This window comes from Lolium rigidum, chromosome 6, assembly GCF_022539505.1.
Source record: "Lolium rigidum isolate FL_2022 chromosome 6, APGP_CSIRO_Lrig_0.1, whole genome shotgun sequence".
Classification (NCBI taxonomy): Eukaryota; Viridiplantae; Streptophyta; class Magnoliopsida; order Poales; family Poaceae; genus Lolium; species Lolium rigidum.
In genome coordinates this window covers 46,450,611-46,471,967 of record NC_061513.1, presented here as the reverse complement: position 1 = coordinate 46,471,967, position 21,357 = coordinate 46,450,611, and the positions used below count along the sequence as shown (strand labels likewise).

At 48.3% G+C, this 21,357-nt stretch overlaps 1 protein-coding gene across 1 annotated transcript; it reads right to left on the bottom strand.

Annotated features, from left to right (window-relative positions):
* Window positions 1–4,506: 4,506 nt before the first annotated feature.
* LOC124667074 (squamosa promoter-binding-like protein 2) lies at window positions 4,507–9,027 on the bottom strand. The gene is made up of 4 exons (XM_047204400.1): window positions 8,183–9,027; window positions 7,668–8,091; window positions 6,298–6,428; window positions 4,507–5,455 (listed from the first exon to the last, which is right to left on the bottom strand). Exons 2-4 carry the CDS (start codon window positions 8,021–8,023, stop codon window positions 4,752–4,754), a joined length of 1,191 nt encoding a protein of 396 aa, XP_047060356.1. The 5' UTR covers window positions 8,024–8,091; window positions 8,183–9,027; the 3' UTR covers window positions 4,507–4,751.
* Window positions 9,028–21,357: the final 12,330 nt, after the last annotated feature.

The window sequence follows — 21,357 nt, the reverse complement described above, 5'->3', positions numbered from 1 at the left end:
TTGGCATCAACAGACCAATGTGACATGGAAGAATGATCTTTCCCTATCTCACACACCAGCCAGTATAAATAGGTAGCTACCTCCTTGATACTCCAGCATCGCAAAACAAAGCACAAGTGCACAAGGCGCACACACAAAGTAAGCTAGGCAAACACAACTAAACAAGCACGGTACAAATGGAGGGCAACATGAAGAGCGGTGTTCGAGGGATCAAGGGGAAGGTGGCTATGGTGTACTCCAAGTACGCCGGTGGCATAGCTCAGAGCAAGTCCGCTCCGACCGTTACAGCGAACGCCTACCAGCCCAGGTACCCTACTTCTTCCATCGGCGCGACGGTGAGCGGCGCCTATGCCGGCGGTGACATCGACGAGAGGGCCACGGCCTTCATCCTTTCTGTGCGAGAGCGCTTCAAGAATGAACAGAAGATGATGAGTTAAGCTCGGTTGTAGTCGGTCGGTAAATCCAGGCTTCAGCCTTCAGGAGATGTTTTATACTTTGATGGAACGTCTCTGGGTTAGCCATGGATATATACATGTAGGTAGTATACATATGTATATTATCATTTTCTTTTCTCTCTTTCTGTGAACTTCAGTTTGACCATAAGAGTGGAAGGGATTATAATATGATTCCCATATCTGAAACCATGATGAGATATGAATATGATCCACCCGTGGAGTTTGTGTGATGATCTCCTTGTTTTTATTTGCGGGGAATGATGATCTCCTTGTTGGTCAACGTTTTCTTTGATTTCCCGCTGCTTATATCCTGCTTTTGGTGCCTTTTGAAAATAGTAGGGCATCAAGCGGCTGCTTATATCCCGCTTCAAGTTGATTTGAAAATTTCTTGTTCAAATTTAATATCAAAACCTAAACTAAAAGTTCAGAAATGAACTAGAAGCAGGATATAAGAAGGATCCTGCTTGCATCCCACAAAATATACAGTACATTTATTTTGGGATACCTAAACCCTGCACTCATTTCAGATATTTCTATTGTACAGAAAAAATTAAGACATACAGTGTTACTAAAGTCATGTTGATAATAGGTCTCTTTGTTCAAAAAACATCTCACCTTCGCTCCATGCATAAAGCACCTGTACTTTAACCAGGTTTTCTCTGTGAATGATACAAGAGGTTGTGACCGGTGGAGATTTTAATTTAGGATAAGCTTACATGAATATGATGTTTTCAGCTAGTTGATATTATTGCCATGACACAGTAATATTGGAGCTTTCTTTGCTTGATGACACCTTTTGATACTTTGTCACATCATGTTGGTAGAGAGACCGGGAGAGCAATAAAATCCCTATTCAGTAAAAAAGGAAAAAAGAACTTGGTACCATGATCTGCCTGGATCCTCAATTCAGCACTTTCCCTTTCTCTAACTTGGATATCTTTTTTTTTTAACAGAGAAGGTCCCGAAGGACCTAGAGCTGCATTAAGTCAACATGGTTACAGACCAAATTACAGAAAGGGCCTTGAAAGAACAGGAAATAACGGACCAGCCCTTCGATTTTGCATACAGGACCCTAACATAAAAACTGAAAACACGATCAGGTCCCTGGTCGTCGCCGGAGAACGGGCTTCTCCATCGACTGCCTTCCACGCCACCGGGGAACAAGCCACTTGGGGCGCAGACGGCCGGAACTGTTGACGACGACCCGGAGCAAAGCCTCCCTGTGGAGGAAGATCTCCTGGAGAAGGGCCGCCCTTCGGCCATATGATGCAGGGGCAGGGCGATGACGCCGGCAGAGGTCCCCCGTTGATGAACATCCCAGGAAGAACACCACCTCAACGGCGGTGCAGATGAAGCAGACGCAACTCCAAAGAACTTGATACACCGCCACCAGTACAGGGAAGCGGCAACACCATCGCTGCCCTCGCCCTCGCCGCCACGGCCGGCCGAGAGGAACAGCTTTGGCGCGCTACCTCCGCACCAGCAACAGCAAGGATAAGACCTCCATGAAGCATACGCGTTGGTGACGACGCGGCTGAGCTCCTCCTCGCCTCCACAGCCGGCCAGGAACTCCTCTACGACGTTGATCGCCGGCGTGCACGCGCTTTCCCCCTCGCCTCGAAGGCCGGCCAGGAACGCCGCCCATTACCGTCGCGTTGCAGCAGAAGGTACACCGCCAATCCTTTATTGAAGGGAGCGTCAATCTTCTTCTCCGCTCTCCCCTCCGACCACCGGAGAAGAAGAGGAAGCAAGAGAGACCCTACATCGGCTGAGATCCAGGCGGCCAGATCCCTTCCACCGCTCCCACTACCGGGCATCAAGCCCCCTACCGGCATATAGCCACTAGCCCTAGCTACTCTATCTACTCCGGCACCTCCCCTCCACCCATCTCTACCGGCGGCGCCGGCGAGATCGGCTTTGGTTCGGCCCGGCCCCTTTGAGAGAGCTCTCAGCTGTAGCGAGGAGAGAGGAAGAAAGGGAGGAAATGAGCCTCACTGTCGGTTCATTACTTGGTTCTAACTTGGATATCTAGGCTCCAATTTACACATCTTCAACACAACTTTAACTGTTGTTAGAAATAAAAAAATGTTACGGACAAGCTCATTGGGGAGACTTCTATATGATCTCCCTTTAGGTCCTATAAAGTTGGGTTGAGTTTGGAGCAGTAATATTTTTGAGTTATATGCAGGCACGCACGTGTTGTCAATTATTTTGAGAGTATAATTTTTCCTGTATTCTCAACTAAATTTGATCTCTGGATCCAACATAAACCTGGATCCTACTCAAGTTGCCCCCACAATTCATCTGGTTATGGCGTAGATATCTGAATCCTGAATTTCTGCAGGGGAAGTGGTTCAAAATCCTTAATAATGTACAGGGCCGGCCCATAGGGCGGGGCAGAGGGGCGCTCGCCCCAGGCCTTCAACAGTTAGGGCCCTAATCTAATATTTATTTGTACGCTTACTACCCTTATATTTATATGCTTTAGGCAGTAGAGTTTGGAATAATTTTAGAAAATATAGAAGGTTGAAATTGTAGCTTAACGTGTCTATACTCCGACTCCTTCTCGAATGTTCAGAACAACACCGACCCTCATAAGTTTTTCTCTGATTATTTCTATTTCTCGCAAACAATACACATGTAGACAAGTAGCTATTGGTAGAAATAATAATCATGGTATATAGTTCGTGCGATCAATAGAAATAAATAGTTTCAAACATCTTCACCAATATTCTGAAGATCATGCATGGATCTTTCACACGTAAATATTATTTAGTTTGTTATTGCATTACCCTAATATTTATCTTGCTGAATAATATATTTTTTTTAGTTTTTTTGTGTGTGACCAAGTGGTGAATCTTAACTGAGATTGTTATGGGGCCTAGAAAACTAATCATACTTAAACTTTAAGTAAGATATATAAATTTAACATAAATGGATATCTTGAAGGAAATTTTCAGAGAGGGGGGCATCGCCCCCTGCCGTAGAAAAGCTTAGCCATTATGAACGAGGGGTCAGTGGTGTCGGTTCGCCCTAGGCCCCCCGAAATCTGTGGACCGGTCCTATCATGTTTTCTGGTTCTCTACTATCAGGATAGACATGCAACAGACTTTGTTCACGTTTGTTAATCTATTTTCTATAGCAGCAACGATGAGCAATACTACTCGAGTATGACTACATTCTTTTTTGTGTGTGAAAAGAGTATGAATGTACTCATGTCATATGTTTAGTGCATCCATATCAATTTTCTTCCAACAGAAGTAGATACACAATTCATGTAATCATTTATCTAACTTAATTATGCTACTGTTCTTCCAACAGTAGTAGCAGCAGTGACGCACTGGCGCCTACCTACATTTAGATGTAATATCTTGTCATGTTGCATTGTGAAATGCTACAAAGATTGATTATTTTGCACGATCACCTCATTACTTATTTTGGCCATCAATATATATATGATGCAAATGGAGTAATTAACTCGAGCATGTATTTTGGTGCTTCGATGCCATGTAGGCTCATTACTCATTCCACTGGAAAGTACCCAGGGCCAAGTTGCTGTTACAACAAATGAGAAAATACACGGAGGTTTACAAGGGAAGAGAGAACAAAAACTGAAAAATAACATTTGTTCAGCTTGGTAACTACAAGTGGTAATTTAAACCATGTCCAGATTTAAACAAACAGATTATCTCAGTTCTTTTTGATGTATCGGCGCCACACCGCCCAGGTGGCGCCGCCGAGGGCGATTATGGCGGGCCGCAGAGAAATTTTCAGAGAGGGGGGCATCGCCCCCTGCAGTAGAAAAGCTTAGCCACAACGAACGAGGGGTCATTGGTGCCGGCTCGCCCATAGGCCCCCGAAATCTATGGACCGGCCCTGATAATGCAACTACTGAGCCTGAACAATATCTCTACGACTCTACAAATGTATAAACAACGTGCGAGAAACAAGCAGCTGCACATAATTAGAATAATCAATGACATTCATCACGTAATGCTAATGAATCTGACTGTTCAGTACAATTAAGTCTTGCTGCTTCCACTGATGTAGCCCTACCAAGCAAGTGCATGGCCAAAATGAACAAACCAACCAATACAGAATAGAATTGTAAATGCAATTCTGAATCATAAGTAGAGGGGATTTTCCATAAGTTAGAAGTATCAGGAAAAGTTGGAAATGGGCAGTATCTTGGTGAAATTTTGAGGATCATCATCAGGATTACTATTATCAGGGAGTGCATATTTGGTAAGTGATGACCAACACCGACTGCCTAGGATCTGGTTGATCAGGAGACAACTACCATGACGAGAAGGGAAGGGCATGCATGGAACCTGCAGCTGAGTTCCCCTGATCAGCACTCACTTGGTGGTAGTAGCCATGGTATTGTTGTAGCTGTGCTGCAGCTGAGCTGGTAGTAACAGCAGCGGTATCAGTAGCAGCGTGTTGTGATCTGGTAGATGTAGGCAAGATGGGCGCGCCCTTGTTTCCCAAACTCACATAAGACAGGCCGGTGAGAGAGACGTCGCTGTCGTTGGGCAGCCGTGCCACCCTGCCACCGCCGCTGAACTGCATCGCTATGCCACCGCCGCCACCGAGATGTTGCGCCTCGGCGGGGATCATTATCTGCGCCGGAGTTGGGTTGTCTGACAGAAGAGAGAGAGCACAGCTGTGATCTGGTCCCCCGTCATGGGCGAACATCGTCTTGCCGTTGCTGTGCCTGCTGCTGTTGCTGCTGCTTTCCGAGGAATGGGTGATGGTGAAGGGCTGCTGGCAGCCGAATCCTGCCGTCTCGCCGTGGTCGGTCAGGAAGGGAAAGTGCTTCCTCTCGGTCGCCTTGCCGTGGAAGAGGGAGGCGCCGCCATTGAGGTGGAAGGCCGAGTAGTACTGCTCGTGGAACGCGTCGGCCTCCGTCTTGATGGCGATGCTGCCAGGCCACTTGGGCTCCGCCATGGATGTAGTGGAGAAGATTTGCGGGTACGACGAAAATCTTGCTGCTCCTGCTCATTGAAAACGATAGAAAGCAAAACAGTTAGTTGAACCATCAGTGTTGCAAACCTGCATGACAGTTATGTATGTGGACCAACTGATACACAGAAGAGAATACGTTACATAGCCTAGCTGCGAATTCCATGTGTATCTATCTACCCTGCTACTCAATTGAACATATTTTTGTAGGGTAATAACTGTAACATAAATTTTAAGTAAAATTCTTCACAAGTATAGCTTGTATAGGAGTGGTAGTATTTTCTTAGTAGACTGGTAGTATCATGTTCATGTGATTGGTGTTTCATTCAGTGTCAAAATTATAAAGTGGTTTCGCATAGGTCCGGCTGTTTCAAAGTTCAGAAGAAACTTCAGGCTAACATATTCTCTTGCTTTTGATCCCACATGAATTTCCTGGAAATGACAGTCCAAGTCTATTTTGGTCTTTGCACCATCATTATGGTTAAGACTTCTAGTAGTCATACTTCATGTTCCCATCATCTTTGCAAAGGAAAAAAAAACTTTTTGCACATGAGAGGAGAAAAGACACGTGTGAAGTGTTTTTCTGGATAGTACTGGCACTGACATGCAGTCAACTGATGGGAGGAGAAGAAGTCTAAAATAACAGAAAGGAGATGCAAGTTCAGACTAAGATGAAGAAGAGACCATGATGGATCAAGCTGCCCATCACATTTTGCTCTGGTTTCCGACAAAATGGGAGTCGCGAAATCTCAGCTTTCCATCTCAGTGCCGCTGTCAGCTCTCCCAAGATTAAATCAACCACTTCCTACTCTTCAAGCTTATTTTTCATGTGATTGGTAACACATTCTCATGGAAAAAAGGTGGATTGGTGGATTACCATGGTGATTGGAGAACATGCTTGCAGGGTTGAGGGGATCCGGCTGCGGCTTCCGGCGGCGGCGGTTGTGGCCATCGAGCCGCTTCCTGCAGCTTCTCTTCGCCTCGTCAAACTCCCCGAGCAGATGAAACCTGCAAAACAACAGTTTCCTCCAGTCACAACAAGGATTTTCCCAGAATACAAGTCCTGAACCTGAATTCACCAAATTCTGCGTGAAACACTATGGTTTCAGAAAATGCTGCTAAAAAGAAAAGACTGTTGGCGTCACACCGATCTGATTAGATGCTCTAACCACATGCCACAGATCTACCAGAGCATATAGTAGTGCTAGATTTTCCAGGCTCCTCTGAGCACGAGTTAGGCACGAGCATAATCGCTACTCGTAGCCTCCACGGCACAATCTGAAACTGTTAACTATACGGCTAGATGGTGGTGTTGACCGTGCAGATCCCTGTCTTCTAGAACAAGCATGGCATGAAAATTTCTCTCTGGTAAAACCCTCCGAATGTGGAAAGCGTGGGGACGCGTCACGACAAGAGCGGCGGCGACAGGGAGCGGTGGAGACAGGGACGCAGCCGCCGAGGACGATGAAGAGGAGGAATTGGTGAGTGCGACGCCCATGAGAACGACGACCTGAAAGGCCGAGTTCCGGCGTGTGAGCCCTGCTGTTCTGCGTGCGAGGTAGGGACACCCGGCCAGGTTGGGCCGTAGCAGAGCAGCTTAATGGTGGAGCGTGTGTGCTTGTCTCCTTGAGACAGACGTTGAGCCATTCGGGACCAGGTGGTCTATAGGAGCTGCCCAAGAATTGATCCATCAACTTTTTGTGTGTTGTCAATATTACTAACTAATCACTCTTACTGGTTTCCCGAATTCGTTTTACTTCTGAAAACCAAACTTTAGTCAGGCCAAGTTTTTCTGAGCTCTTTAATTAGGTGAAGTTGATTGAATATACAGTGCTTGTCATCAGAAAGCTGCATCTTGATCACAGAAAATTTATAATTAGGTGAGGTTGATTGAACATAGTACAGTGCTTGCGAGGCTGATTTCACAGTCCACTGTGGGTGGGAAACAGGTGAGTAGGCACATCGGTTAAGTAATTAATTGCAGGCGCCAAACAAAACCATGATGGCAAAGGGACATGGAACTGCTCCGACTGACACCGAATGCTTGTTCGGCGAAGCTGGGGTTTTTAAACGGCCGCCCTAAATTAACGCGTGCTGTTCCGGTAAATCACGGGGAAATTTCCAACCGGAACGCGTCGAACGCTTCAGGAATTCGGAAATTCGTGGAATAATCTTGCTGAACAGTAATAGAAATGTTGAGGAAACTAATAGAGAATGCACGGTCGGCTAATGGGGCAGTCGGTGTACCTGCTGCACTGCTGGCAGAAGCGCTGCTGCTGGCCGTTGACGGAGACGACGGGCGTCTTGGAGTGCGCCTCGCAGACCTTGTGCCGGCGGTGGTACTCGCGGACGCGGGACAGGTCGGCCGTGCAGCCCTGGACGGAGCACGGCGGGACGGCCTGCTGCGCGCCCTGCCCCGACCGCGCCCTCTTCGCCGGCGCCGACGAAACCGGCTGCTGCACCGGCGCTGCCACCGCCGGGACCGGCCTCCAGCTCGTCGGCGCGCCGAGCTTGAGGTCCAGCGCGCCGCCTCCACCACCACCACCGCTCGGCCCGACCACCGTGCCGAGGTCCCACGAAGGCATCTTGGGCTCCCAGTCCATGACAAAACACACGCGCGCGGGAACGACTCCAAGAATTGCTTGCCTGCGCCGGGGGAGCTTGTGCGACCCTAGACGATCAAAGAAATGGCGGGTTAAAAAGGGTTTTCATGCTAGTACATAAACAGTAACGGCTCGTCGCCGCGGACAAGAACTGCTCACCCTTCTCGATCTCTCCTCGCCCAAGAAGAAGAACAGTCACACACAAACACCAGCAACAAGGGTTGATTGGAAGCAAAAGCTTCGGCAGGACAGGAAAAAAGTGGGATCGACGGAGCTAGGTAGCAGAACGGATAGGGAGAGATCGGAGCATGCAATTAAGAACTCCAGGAGCCAAACCACACCCACCGGGGACGGGGAGGGACGAAGCTTGCTTCCTTGCTTGCTGCAGTGGTTTTGAGCTTTAAAGCGAGGAAGACGATGGAGGGAGGGTGTGAAGAAGAGCACGCACCAACCCCGAGGGAGAAGAGCTACTCTACTCGTAGCAGAGTCGGAATGGGCAGAGAGAGGAAGCAGGAGGAGGAGGAGGAGGAGGGACAGTAGTTGCAGACAACACAGGAGGAGACTCCTATTGGAGGACTCCAAACTCCAAAGGTGGCAATAATTGCCCAGAGGGAGAACCACCTCACCTCACCACCCCCTCTCCCACCACTGTTCACTCACTTTTAATTTTACCAACACTTGTTGTAGACTGTAGTGGTAGAGAAGAAAGTGGGTGGCAATGGTAGTGCTGCTACTCCAATACAGTTGCAAGGGAAGAAGAAGAGGAAGAGCAAGAGGTAGAGGAGGATTCCTTTCCCTTTGGTGATTTGGAGCTAGCTGCTGCATCCACTCCACTTCCACTCCCCTATCATTTTTTTGCCCGTTTGGGGTTGGGATTGTTCTTTTTTTAGGGGTTGAGAGGCCGAGCGCAGCTTCCAGTACCAAGGAGAAACGGGAGGACGAAAGGGTAGCTACACTACCTAGCTAGGTGCGCTTCAATTCAGAGGACATGTGTGTGAGGGATTGAGAAGGACTACGCCCAGGGACTTGCCTGGCCTTTCATTCACCTTTTGTAGGGGACGGATGAATGGATGGATGGATGGAGGCTGGGAAAAAGTACAAAAAAAGCTTGGAAAGGGATGGATGCATGGACGGAGGGGATGGTGGTAGGGAGAGAAAGACAGTGGATCAAAGAGAGAGATGGTGCTGCCTGCTGCTGCTGTGCTGGAGGCTTTTTCTGAGTTTGTACTTTGTATTTGTGCGTCTCTAGTGTCTCTGCCTCGTTTTAGCTGACATGATGTTAACAAATCACAAATAATCATTCCCCAAATATTGCTTCTTGCACATCTAAATTGAACCTGTGCTTATTTTGTATCATGAAATGCATGAAATATAAGCTTGGGTTTATGGCTGTCTTGCCGCCGCATTGTGTTTGATCTAGGGTTTTGGACGCTCGCGACCTAGATCGACGCCAGCGTGATTAAAATAATTCAGGAAAATTAAATATTTTCAAGTAGCGGCATGACGATCGTGGGCAATAGTGACGGGCGTGGAAAACAATGTGATCACAATATTATACGGTTCAGGAGATACGCTGGAAAATATTATTACCATGTCTATATTAATTTGGGCTTCCCAGCGACGAAAGTACGCCCCCTAGACTAAATTATACGCCATCGACTAATGAGATTTCATGGAACGAGAACAAACTAATAATCTATTCGCAGTTGCGCGACAGCTTTTCTAAAAGTATGTTACAAATATAGGCACCCTAGGGCATTCGAGAACCGCAGGGTTTTTTCAGACGTTGTGCTGTGTGCGTGTTACCTGGTCCCTCTAGCAAGGGAAGTAGTTGATTAGTCATGGCCTAATGAGATTATTTAGCGTCACTGCCGACGCAGCTATCTGAGGTTCAAGTTCCAACTCCTAATTAGCTAGTGCTTGCTACTATCGTGGGTCCTAGTTTTCACACACTGAGGAATGGTCAAGAGTCATTTCTTTACTTGGTAAAAATAATCTGACAAGTCATATCTTTATCTCCCCAAGACCTAGATTTTGCCCTGCTTGCCAGCAGCTTGTTTGTAAAAGGATAGTAGTAGAATGGTAAGCGCTGCATCGAGATTCGGGGGTCAAAGCTTTGGTCCGAGTAGTAAACGAGTCAAATTTGAGTAGAATGAAATTTTCATTAGCCTTGGAATACTGAATTTACCTTATAACTAGTGTAGAAAATAATGATCTTTGTCGTGTGAAATTTCCTTCTTATTTTCGGCCAGACGCACGCAGTAGCAGTAGTATTGCACAATGTACTGTCACACGCATATACAGCTAGAGTGTAGCCTAGCAAAGCAAGCCTGCCGAGACCCAAGAGAGCATGACAGAGACGTACATGTACTATACGTCTTATACAAATGCTGTAAACGAAAAAAATGTGTGATACTGACAGCCCTACACGTACATCAACCCTTCACTGATGGAGTAGTAGAAAAAATGGTCATGTTCTGACAAACTTGGTACCATGGGATAGTTCACCTTAGTTAGTTTAAAAAAACACCAAACACGTTTTATAAAGAACATGTAATATACAACAATTGTTAGACTAGAAAAGTATACACAAACAATATCTAAAGTTTTGAACTGAACAAATGTATTATGGACAACGATTCAAGCCAACACCGTAGAGATCGATCCTATCACTCGACATTATACATGAGCAAAACTCAGGCCCGGTAGGCTTCAGCCTGGGCCAAAATAAGTTCGAGGAAGAAAATCTTGGATTAAGCCTAGCCTGGTCGGACTGCCGGGCCTAAAAATTTGGGCCCCCTAGCCCGACCCAAAGTTCGAAAAAGCTTGGCCCAGCCTGAGCGGCCTAGCTCGACTACGACTTAATCATGCTTTACGTCGACGCAAAGCCCGGATCGACCCGACCATCGGGCTTAAAATCTCGGCCCGAGCCCGACCGACATACAATCTTGGCCCAACCCAGGATTTTTGGGCCGGGATGCCCATGCCCAACTATACTCGACATCCATGAATGGGTCGACGCTGATAAAAAACGCGGCAACACATTAATTGGGTTGTCCACTTTTCTGTCCGAGGCTGACTTTGCGTCAGCGTGGACACAACGCGAATGTGTCTCCTGTCCTACTCACCTTGACCCGTCAGTCGGTGACCCAATATTAGTCCACTCCACTCCACTTCCAGTTCTGCCCTAGGAAACCATGGCTGGAGCACCTCCCACCGCGCTCACCCTCTCCACAGCCACCGCAAGCCCAAGGCCGAGCTCACGATGGCACAAAGGATTGAACGTCGAGAGCAGGAAGGGGGGGGGGGGCGGTGAAGAAATGCTGCGTTGAAGCGGCGGGTAGAAGCCCACTGCAGCCAAACGCCAGGGGGGCACGGGAAAGGTAGCGGCCATGCAATCAAATGATGATGCGGATGCCCTCATCGCCACACTCTTGCAGCAAGCCCTCCTTATGCTCAGCCGGAACGAGCTCCGACAAGCGTTTTCCACGACCGGCGTCGGTGAACTTACTATTATTTCCTTTCTATTTGCTCGTCATGCTCAACCGGAGTGCCCTCGCACAATCGTTTGCCACGACTAGCGGCGGCGAGTTTATTTGCATTCATTTGTTATTTTTTCTTATCTGTTTGCTCCTCATGCTCAACCGGAACATGATTGCACAACCGGAGGGGCATGAATTTATTTGCTATTATTTTCTACCATTTATAATGAATGGGCAAAAGGATGATATTTTGTAAAATAAAAAAACGGCCAACAACGGATCAAATGAGTGGTGGCATTGGGCACACCTGAAAATGACCAGAGCCTTGTCTCGGCGGCCGTCCAAACAGACTAAATCAGACATAATCCATAAACGAAATGGGTGGCGTGGCCCTGTTAAACATGCGGTAATACAGTGCTTGCTCTAGTATAGTGAGAGAAACTACGTCATGGAAATGTGCAAGTTTCTTGTGTTGGTTTCCTGTAAAGCAACGATACCCTGGCAGGAAAAGGCCGGAGGCAGCAGCAAAGCACAGATGGCTGCCGTGCCGTGCCATCAGTGCATGTCTGCCTCCGCTCCAAGATTGGTCAAGTCGCTCGTCCTTCTCACGTCCAATCCCATTGGTCATTCGCAGATCTCGACGCAGAGTAAAATATTGTGGTTTTGCTCGCTCGCCTTTCTGTCGCTGCGCATCTGCGCGCCTGGACAGTTCGGAAGAAATCGACACCAAACTAATTTTAAAAATATGAACATTGTACGTGATGGGTACAGTGGTTAAATACTGTCTCATCTCTCAAAGATGAGATGGGACCTGTTGTTCTAACCTGAGGTTAGTTGCTCCTGCTTTCTGCCTGCCTATCTAGCTTAGCATTATTATTTTGTAACGTAGGAAATTTCAGGAATCATATCAATCAAAAAGAGATGTGATCAATTAGCTTTCTTGGTGTCCTGATTGATTGAAGAAGGCGTACGTACGGGCTCGTGTTTTGTGTTTTGTTTTTTCAGGCAATTTATATGCTCGTGTTTTATATGTGACAAACATCTGATGCATATCTGGCTTCCTAGTCAATAATTTGTGTTCTTCTTCTAGCCAATTGTTGGCGGTACGACCGACCAGGACAAGGAGATGCCACGTAATGCGTGGCAATGTTTCCAGATGCAATGGTACGGGAAATACAGCATATGTTGTCCATGCTTTTTTCGTAGAGCAGACATTTACGTGCTTATCGTTGAGCGGAAACACGACGGGACCACCTAGCCGCCATGCATGCACCATGTACGTCCAAGTATTTCCCGTTAGCCAGATACGGTTATTTTGTACTAGAGGGTGTACGTGTTACGTATGCTTAATTCGTGGCACGTAGTTTCCTAGTGCGCAATAAACTGTGCAGTGCTCTTCTCCGGAAGGCGATCAAATTTTACTTTCCTTTGGTTGAAACATTCCGTACATTTGTCTTCATCGATGAATAGACCGTTAAAATTTGTACCAAACCGGTACATGAGCACAGCCAGGAGAGGTGATCGGGAAAGGCAGCCACAAACCATTTTAGGGTTCCGTTCTTCTCGCTGGTGATGCAGGCAGTTCGCTTCTCTTTTATTGGCCTTGGGGCCTTAGAGGCGTAGCGGACCATGACCCCTCGTTGGTGGGGAGTTTTCGTTCCTTTTACACTACTAGGAAAAGCCTTATTGCCGGCGCACCAAAAACGGCTATTGCCGGCGCACCACGAGCCCGCCGGTGGGAACGCGCCGGTGGTAATGAGTTACCGCCGGCGCACCAGCAGGTGCGCCAGCAGTAAGATGAATTATCCCCGCGAACCGGGCCCAGTGCGCGGCGGTATGTTTTTTCGAAATTGAAAAAAAAGCCAGATCTAGATCTAGATCTAGATCTGGATCTAGCTCGGGTTCATCTAGCTCGGGACCTTAAAAACAGTGGCCGTGCGTTGCCGTGTCGTCGTTGCCGCACCGGTGTAGGAGGAAGAGAATGAGGCCGGAGGTGGTAGTTTAGGAGGAGGAGGAGGAGGAGGCCGGAGGTGGTGGTGGTTTAGGAAGAGGAGGAGGAGGAGGAGGCCGGAGGTGGTGGTGGTTTAGGAAGAGGAGGAGGAGGAGGAGGAGAAGATGGCCGGAGGTGAAGGTGGTGGAAGAGGAGAAGGAGAAGACGGAGATGGAGGTAGAGTCCCGAGGTGGAGGAGGTTGCCGGAGGAGGAGGAGTTCACCGGAGTAGGTGGAGGTCACCGGAGTAGGAGGAGGTCACCGGAGTAGTAGTCGTCTTCGGAGGCCGTCGGCGTGAGTATTGCAAGGAGAAGAGTAGGAGGGAAAGAGAAGAAGGGGAAGAAGTGAGGAAGGAGAAGAGGGATGAGGGCCGGCTTGACTATATAGTGTGGAGTTCATCGCTGGCGCACCAAGTAGGGCGGTGCGCCGGGGGTATTTTTTCTTTTTTTCTCCCAAATCTTAAATCGAAAAAAGTCCTGTTTCTGTTTCGAATTTGACGAATCCATTTTTTCTCCAAACGGCCATAGGCCGTTGAATTCGAATAGGAAATTTCGAGTAGATCGATTTTGATATAAAAAAGTTTTTCATCGGAGGTCGTATGCAACCAGAAATCCCGTTTTACCGAAAGATGACGCCATTTTGCATAATATATCGAAATTCATTTTTTCCAATTTTGATGAAAGCTAGATTACATAATACATGGGCGGTTCAAAGGATTTTATTTTTTGAATTTTTTATCATTTTCTTTTATTTTTTTCAAAACCGAAAAGGCGGTCCACGGTGGGGGTGTAGAGGGAAAATTATGGTCTGTCCTTACCGCACGGCGCACCATTATACTCCGGCGCCGGCAATAAGAAACTTACCACCGACGCAACAACATGGTGGTGCGCCGGCAGATAAGGGGCTCGATTTTTCCGACCTGGTCCGGTCCTCTTTGAAATTTATCGCCGGCGCATCTTTTTTGCTTGTGCGCCGGCGGTAAGCCTCCATCACCGGCGCGGCTCTTATTTGGTGCGCCGGCAACATGTTCCACCGGCGCACGTCCAAGGTGGTGCGCCGGCACCACTTGCCTCCACCTATAGGCCTTTTCCTAGTAGTGTTAGATTGTTATTCACTAGGCTACTGAGGCGGTGGCTACATCATGAAGTCATAATAAGGTCATCTCCACCATATTCTCACTCTGGTGGTGCGTCTAGCACTGACGGAGGACGCGTGGAGTCATGTGCGTGGCAAATCTCCTGGGATCCCTTCTGTTTCTGTGTTCGTTAGCGATGGTAGTCTCTTTCGATCTACGGTTGCCATCATTGACGATGGTTGCTGCTCTGCTGTGCTGGTCCTTTGATGCCTTGTCAATGACGATTTCTCGTTTGTTTACTATAACAAGTTCTACTACGAAAAATTTTACTCGGCTTCGGTGATGGGGAGGCGAAGACGTCGGCGCGACTTCGGCTCATGCTACTATCTGTCGTTGTCGCTAGGTTATCCAAGTACCTATTTTAAGTTTATTATACTTTTTAAGCTATTTGGATAATTATTAATAGATTGGTGAAATTTCCACAAAAATAATAGCCCGTTTAAATTTAAGCTTTCTAACTAGGGGAAAGTTTGAAGATTTAAACGCATGCATCATGCATGCATGGTACCCTCTTTGCCATTTCCTCAACTGGCCACCTGCTCGATCTGGGCATGAATGTTGGAGCACTGTAGTGCCACTAAGAGTAGTAATTAACCATCATTGGAAAGTTAGATCCCAGGTGATCCCTCCACTAGCATGGCTTTGATTGATCCCTGACTGTCCATTCTACACTGTCACAACTCACAAGCAGCTGGCTGTGTTGTGTAAAGCTCAGCTGTCAGCTCTGGCCTCTGGAGCGGCAGCACTCCTGGCCGGGGGAACACTTCTCTCGGAGACAAGCCCTTAATCCACTTGTTTTTTCGAGCAAAGAGATTTAAATATCGTTTGCTTCGTCAAGACTCGGAGCTGTACGTGTGCTGTTCTTATCCATTTTCCTCAATTCGTCTACCGTGCTTGCACTGTCCTCGCCCACCACATCGAGTCCTCTCAGCCCGGCTTTCGGCCACCTTTTCATGCCCCAAATCAGATTTATATTAGCCATCATAGCATGACCATCAAGTGATGAATCCCTTTACATAGCCATGTGTTATCTGCTGCTGTACTGGATAATAGTAAGATCATGGCATAATTGACAAGCTAGCACGCTGATGCGACGGCATCGTATAACTCAATTAGTCAGCTATAATTAATTACTATGTTGCCATTACTCCCTCAAGATCAGTTTAACGGGCATCACATTAGTGACTAAGACTGCTCATAGTGGGGGAGTAACATAAGGTAGTGTCATGCATAAGTTACTAGTCCATGTTACTACCTTCATAGTGGAAAGTAACTTAGAGATGGTATCATGCAAAGTCTCATTTATTAGTTTGTAGACTCATTTTATCTTGGGGTGTGTGATGTTATGGTAACATAGCTAGTTACCACATCCATCTCTTTCTTTATTTATTGCTATGTCATGTCACCAAAATACTTTGAAATGTGTGATGTTACTACCTAAGTTACTCCCACTATGAGCAGTCTAAGTATTACTCCAAAGATGTTTTACCTTATGTTTCCATTACTCCCTCGAGTATTTTGCCAACTGTAATAGATAAAAAAAAATTGCGAATCAAAGAGCTTTACTGATTAATCAATCGGATTACAATTACTCAATAGTGAAGGCAATAATAGTTGTATTGATTCTAGATTGATACTGCGTGCTTACATTGAGAGCCTCTTGGGCTGTTTATATAGTACTAGAGACTTGGAGGGCAAGAAGGCTAGTAGAGATAGAATCCTAAACTACCAAATATACCAAACCCTGTCATACTCTAATATCTAATTGTGGTATACTCTAACACCCCCCCCCCCCGCGCAGTCGGATCGGTAGTGACGCGAATACGAGCAAGAGCGTCGCGGACGGTCCGACTGGAGCATAAGCCGAAGGCGCTGACTGGAGAGGGGGCCGGTGGATGATAGCCCTTGATGCCGATGTCGATGTAGCCGGTAGCTAGGGCGTTGTAGTCGCGGTCGATGGAGCCGTGTGTGATTTAATCTCCGTTGATGAAGTTGTTGATGTTGTTGTGGTCGGTGTCGTCTTGAGCCCGGGGGAAGTCACCATAGTGATAAAATAAAAGGCGGTTGCAGCGGTAGTCAACTCGTGGTAGACGTAGCTGGATTTGTGGTAGTTGAGGTAGGCGACACGCTGCGCCGAACTTGCCGGGCTCGGGAGCGCGCCGGGGACGAAGGCACGTGCCGGTGTTGCCGGTACCGGGCGTGCGAAGACAGGGACCACCATGAGCCATGCGCGCCGAGTTGGATGGAGTAGCGAGAGAAGGCCTCCGTGTACGGTCGGTTGCGCGCCGTATGCGCCGGAGTAGACGAAGTGGTTGCAAGAAGAAAATTGAGCACATGCGGTGCAAACAAAAAATTAGACTGCAACTCTGGCGGTATGGTCATTGCGGACGAAGATGGCGAGGTGGTTGTCGATGGCGATTGAACTGCAGCAGTAGTAGATGTTGGGGATCGAACCCGTTTTATTCATCTACATGCAGGAGCGCGGCGACGCAGAACCCGTTGGCGTTGACGAAGACCTTGATTGGTGATGACGGCGATGATGCAGTACGAGTGGCGGAGTTGTTGGTGTAGATGGTTGTTGGCGATGATGACCAGCGACGATGACTCGACGTAGATCGGCTTGGCGATGTAGATGTACAGCGTGATGCAGCTTGGCTTGGAGTAGAGCTAGTCCATGCCCGGATGCACATGCACGTGAGCCATCCATGCAGAACGGCCATCCCTGGATGTTGTTGCGGGTGGACTCGCCGATGAGAGCAAGCTAATCGGATCTAATCTGACTTTGGTGGCTAAAAGGTAGAGAAAGAAATCGATCGAATTGAAAAAAAAAACGAAATTTGCTAAACTATAAGACTAATCTAAAGAAAAACCTTAGCAACGAGATCGGATGCCCCCGGCGGAGATCATGGACATCGATCTCCCCGGGGGCGGCGGAAGCGGTGGGTAGCTAAACCCTAGGTCGCAGAAAGAACCGCTCTGATACCATGAAGGCAATAATAGTTGTATTGATTCTAGATTGATACTGCGTGCTTACATTGAGAGCCTCTTGAGCTGTTTATATAGTACTAGAGACTTGGAGGGCAAGAAGGCTAGTAGAGATAGAATCCTAAACTACCAAATATACCAAACCGTGTCATACTCTAATATCTAATTGTGGTATACTCTAACAAATAGAGTGATGATTAGAGCGCCTGGACTATAATTGCTCCACAGGCATCTCCTCCTGTTGACTGCCAAAACCCACCGGCGGGCAGCGGCCTTGTCAACACCGTAGAGCCGGGAAGAGCCTAGAGCTGCGGCTGGCTGAGACCCCTCCGAGCGACGGCCCGCAATGCTCTTCTGGTCACACGCGGCGATGCGAAGTGCAAGGGCGTGCCACCCGACCTATACCGGTCGGGAAGGTGATGTGGATGCCTCGCTTAGTTTCTGCAGGGGCATACATGTAAACGTTAAATACGAGCCTCGATCGGCTCTCAGGTTATCCTGTGAATCGGCTCAAAGAGCCGATCCACCCATGATCCGTACGGGGTGCACGGATACTTCGTGGTCCTGCTTGATCAAGATGAAGCTAATGAGATCTACGACGATTTAGGGTTTTCACCGCATAATCGGATCATCCTACTCCAGGTTGGGCCTCGCGGCCACGCACGGTGCTCGTAAGCCGATCCTAAACAAGGCCTAAAAACCAACATGAAGTTGATCCTCGGAACATCCCGTTTAGGACTTGCGAACTCCACCCTACGTGCCACTGGATCCTCCCCCCTTTGTAAGGCCTAACTATTGCGGATATTAAACTAATCCTTGTAGAACAAGGAGCAATCGTAACGGATCAGATCTACTAAATAATGATCAAGCGGGGTGCCGCCCCCACACCTGAGATAGGCGTGAGGGCGGCTAGATATGCAAGGGTTGCACTACGTAAGCATGCTTAAACGAAGAACAATGCTAACCCTAACACATCTAATGATAACTACGTTGCTCGCCATCAAAAGCGCTTCGATACGAGCAACGCATGAACAACGTGGGGCTTGTGCTGCCTAGATCGCAAGATGCGATCTAGGCAGCATGTCGCTTACCCGATAGAAACCCTCGAGACGAAGGAGTTGGCGATGCGCCGAGATTGGTTTGTTTTGGGGTTGAACGTGAGTTGTTGTTTATTCCATAAACCCTAGGTACATATTTATAGTCCAGGGGACTTTCTAATGTGGGCATGCACTAAACCGTGCACGAGTAAGATTCTATCTCTAAACTAAAATACGATCTAATATGTTACAGATACACGGGCAATTAAGCCCAACTTGGTATAAAAGGCCGATTCACATAATCCTCCACGTATATTTCTTTAAGCCCATCCTGATCGCGGCCCACCTCTGACTCGGTTAAATCTTGGTGATAACACATGCCCCCCTGGTTTTGGAATTGGTAATTCCAAAATCACTCTGCTTTCCTTCGTCGGGTCATGTCGTGGCAGAACCATCGCAGTATCCCTCATGATGATGCCTTGCCTTCTCAACTTCTCCGCGTGACCTGGCAGTTTTTTTTTCTTTTTTAGGCACCACCTCCTCGGAAGCTCGCTGTGGCATTGAATTTCCACTATATCCTCCTTCGATTTAACCGCTCCGAACGAGTTCTCCTTGGTATCTCCTCTCGCATTAGCACTCCAAAAACCCTCCCAGCCACCATGTCTTCCTCCTCCTCTGCCCCATCGGATCTTGCCAGCCAATCCTCCACGTCCCGTGAGCCGACGCCGGAGTACGACGCGGCGGCGGTCCACGCGGCCAACACCCGCCGCGCCATTGCGGCCGGGGAGGAGTCGGACCACGACTTCTCCATCCGGTCCGAGGACGACCAATCCTTGACGGACGGGAGAGCGACCTCCGCTTTCTCGCCGTTGGGGAAACGGAGGAGGAGAGTGACGATGACAGCTTCTCCTGCGACTTCACCTCTTCCGGGGAGGAGGAGGAGCAGGAAGAGGAGGAAGAGGACGTCGACGAGAGCTCCCCCGACGAGCCGCCGGCCAAGCGGTTCTGCCCTTGGCCGGGCAATCTTAGCGACTTCGACAGCGACGAGGACGTTGTCGACGAAGAAGATGAAGACAACGAGGGCCCGGTCGGCGGCCATTGGAGCGACGACGAGCCCGCCGGGAGCGAGCGCCGATAGTGGCGACGACGGCGACGACGAGGGCAGTGATGGCCCATAGATAGGACCTTTAGAATAGGGCCAGTAGTAGCAGATGGGGCAATGGATCCCCTAGTATTTCCCTTTTGAGAGCAATTAGCTCTTTATGTCAGAAATCGCATCTTAATCAATGAAGAACTTTTCCCCAATTTCGATTTTGCCGATTCCTTCTGTATTTAATTGAGCCGATTCTCTCTCCTACTGACCTTGCCGATTCGTCTCTCTTGCCAATGCGTAATGAGCCGATCGTACCGCATCGGTCCTTCGAAATTCATCCTTCTCTTCTTCAACTGATGATTTTCTAAATCGGTGGAAAATGCAGGATCTTCAGGTAACCCTTCGAACTTTTCCAACCAAACCCAATAATCCTTTTCAGTACCCATCATTGTGAAGAGGGTTGCGATGAAGGATCCGCCGACGGTACTTCAATCGGTCCTTCAATAGAGCATCTACCAGGCCTGTTGCCCCCCGAGTCTCAGCCAAGGCAAAACAGAGACGAGGATACGCAAATGAGCTGCATAGACCTGGGCCTGATCGTGTGTGGGAAGTTCCTTATGCAGCGTCGGCCGATTTGAACACAAATCGGCTTCTCCGAGCGGAAAGCCTCCAAGGTGAGCTGCCCCACGAGCTTCTTTAGTTCTTGCTGGCTAGATCGGCTCCTTTCCTTTGGTGAATCTAATGTCATCCATCCTTGACCTGATCCGTCCGCCCACGCTGCTCCTGATATTGTTCTTGAAGAGAGGATCCGAGCTTCCAAACTGCTCCATTGAGGAGTTCCTTCATAAAAAATCTCCCTTTGTGTCGATGGTCATGCATCGGCTGTTATATCCTTAAGTCGATGCCTGCTGCATCGGCTGTGTTCGAAAATTTTCGAATTTTCACTCTTTTTTTTTACGGCCGACCTGTGCATCGGCCCCCCATATTCCAATACCCATCAACAGAAGATGAGATGCTTCCGTTGCATATCCTCGTATTTTATCTACCTGGGTGCCCCCCGAGCCGATTCTGTCAAGAGAATTGATGGTATCGGCTCTGTTGGATAACATGTTGAACCCGAGGCAGAATGGTGGGTGAGGATAATTTTGGCCGATTGCTGGAATCGGCCTCCACGTTGCTTGCTCGTTGAAGGTTTTGTAAGTTCCCTTCATCAATTTTTTGGGGCCGATCACAAGGATCAGCCTCTCCTGGTTTGCTCATTGGCTTGATCTTACTACTTGGTCAAGCTGGATAAAACCAACCCGACCTCTGACTTGATGCGCTTGCTGTCGTCCACCTTGAGTGCTCCGTAGAGTCGTGGAGTGCTAAGCTCTGTCGGCAAGACGAGTACCATGTTTGTGCCAGCCGATGTCTCATCATCGGCTTTCCTCTGTTTGGGCGCCACTCCATTTTCCGTGGACGACCCTCTTCATCCAGGGTTCGCCGAACCTTTGCGGCCGAGATCGGGCCGTGCCTTCCTTAGCGTATGCAGGTACAACCTTTCGGCTTCCTCCGGGCCGCGCAATCGCTGAACCCTGCGCTTTTGGGAACGGCTGAGTCCGTCGGGGCACCAC

What these genes read in the sequence shown, in the direction of transcription:
- LOC124667074 (XM_047204400.1), bottom strand. Translation starts at nt 8,023, where the DNA reads ATGGACTGGGAGCCCAAGATGCCTTCGTGGGACCTCGGCACGGTGGTC. An exon ending in TTCTGCCAGCAGTGCAGCAG is followed by an intron (nt 6,429 to 7,667) that starts GTACACCGACTG and finishes GTTGTTTTGCAG; the next exon opens with GTTTCATCTGCTCGGGGAGT. An exon ending in CATGTTCTCCAATCACCATG is followed by an intron (nt 5,456 to 6,297) that starts GTAATCCACCAA and finishes GTTTTCAATGAG; the next exon opens with CAGGAGCAGCAAGATTTTCG.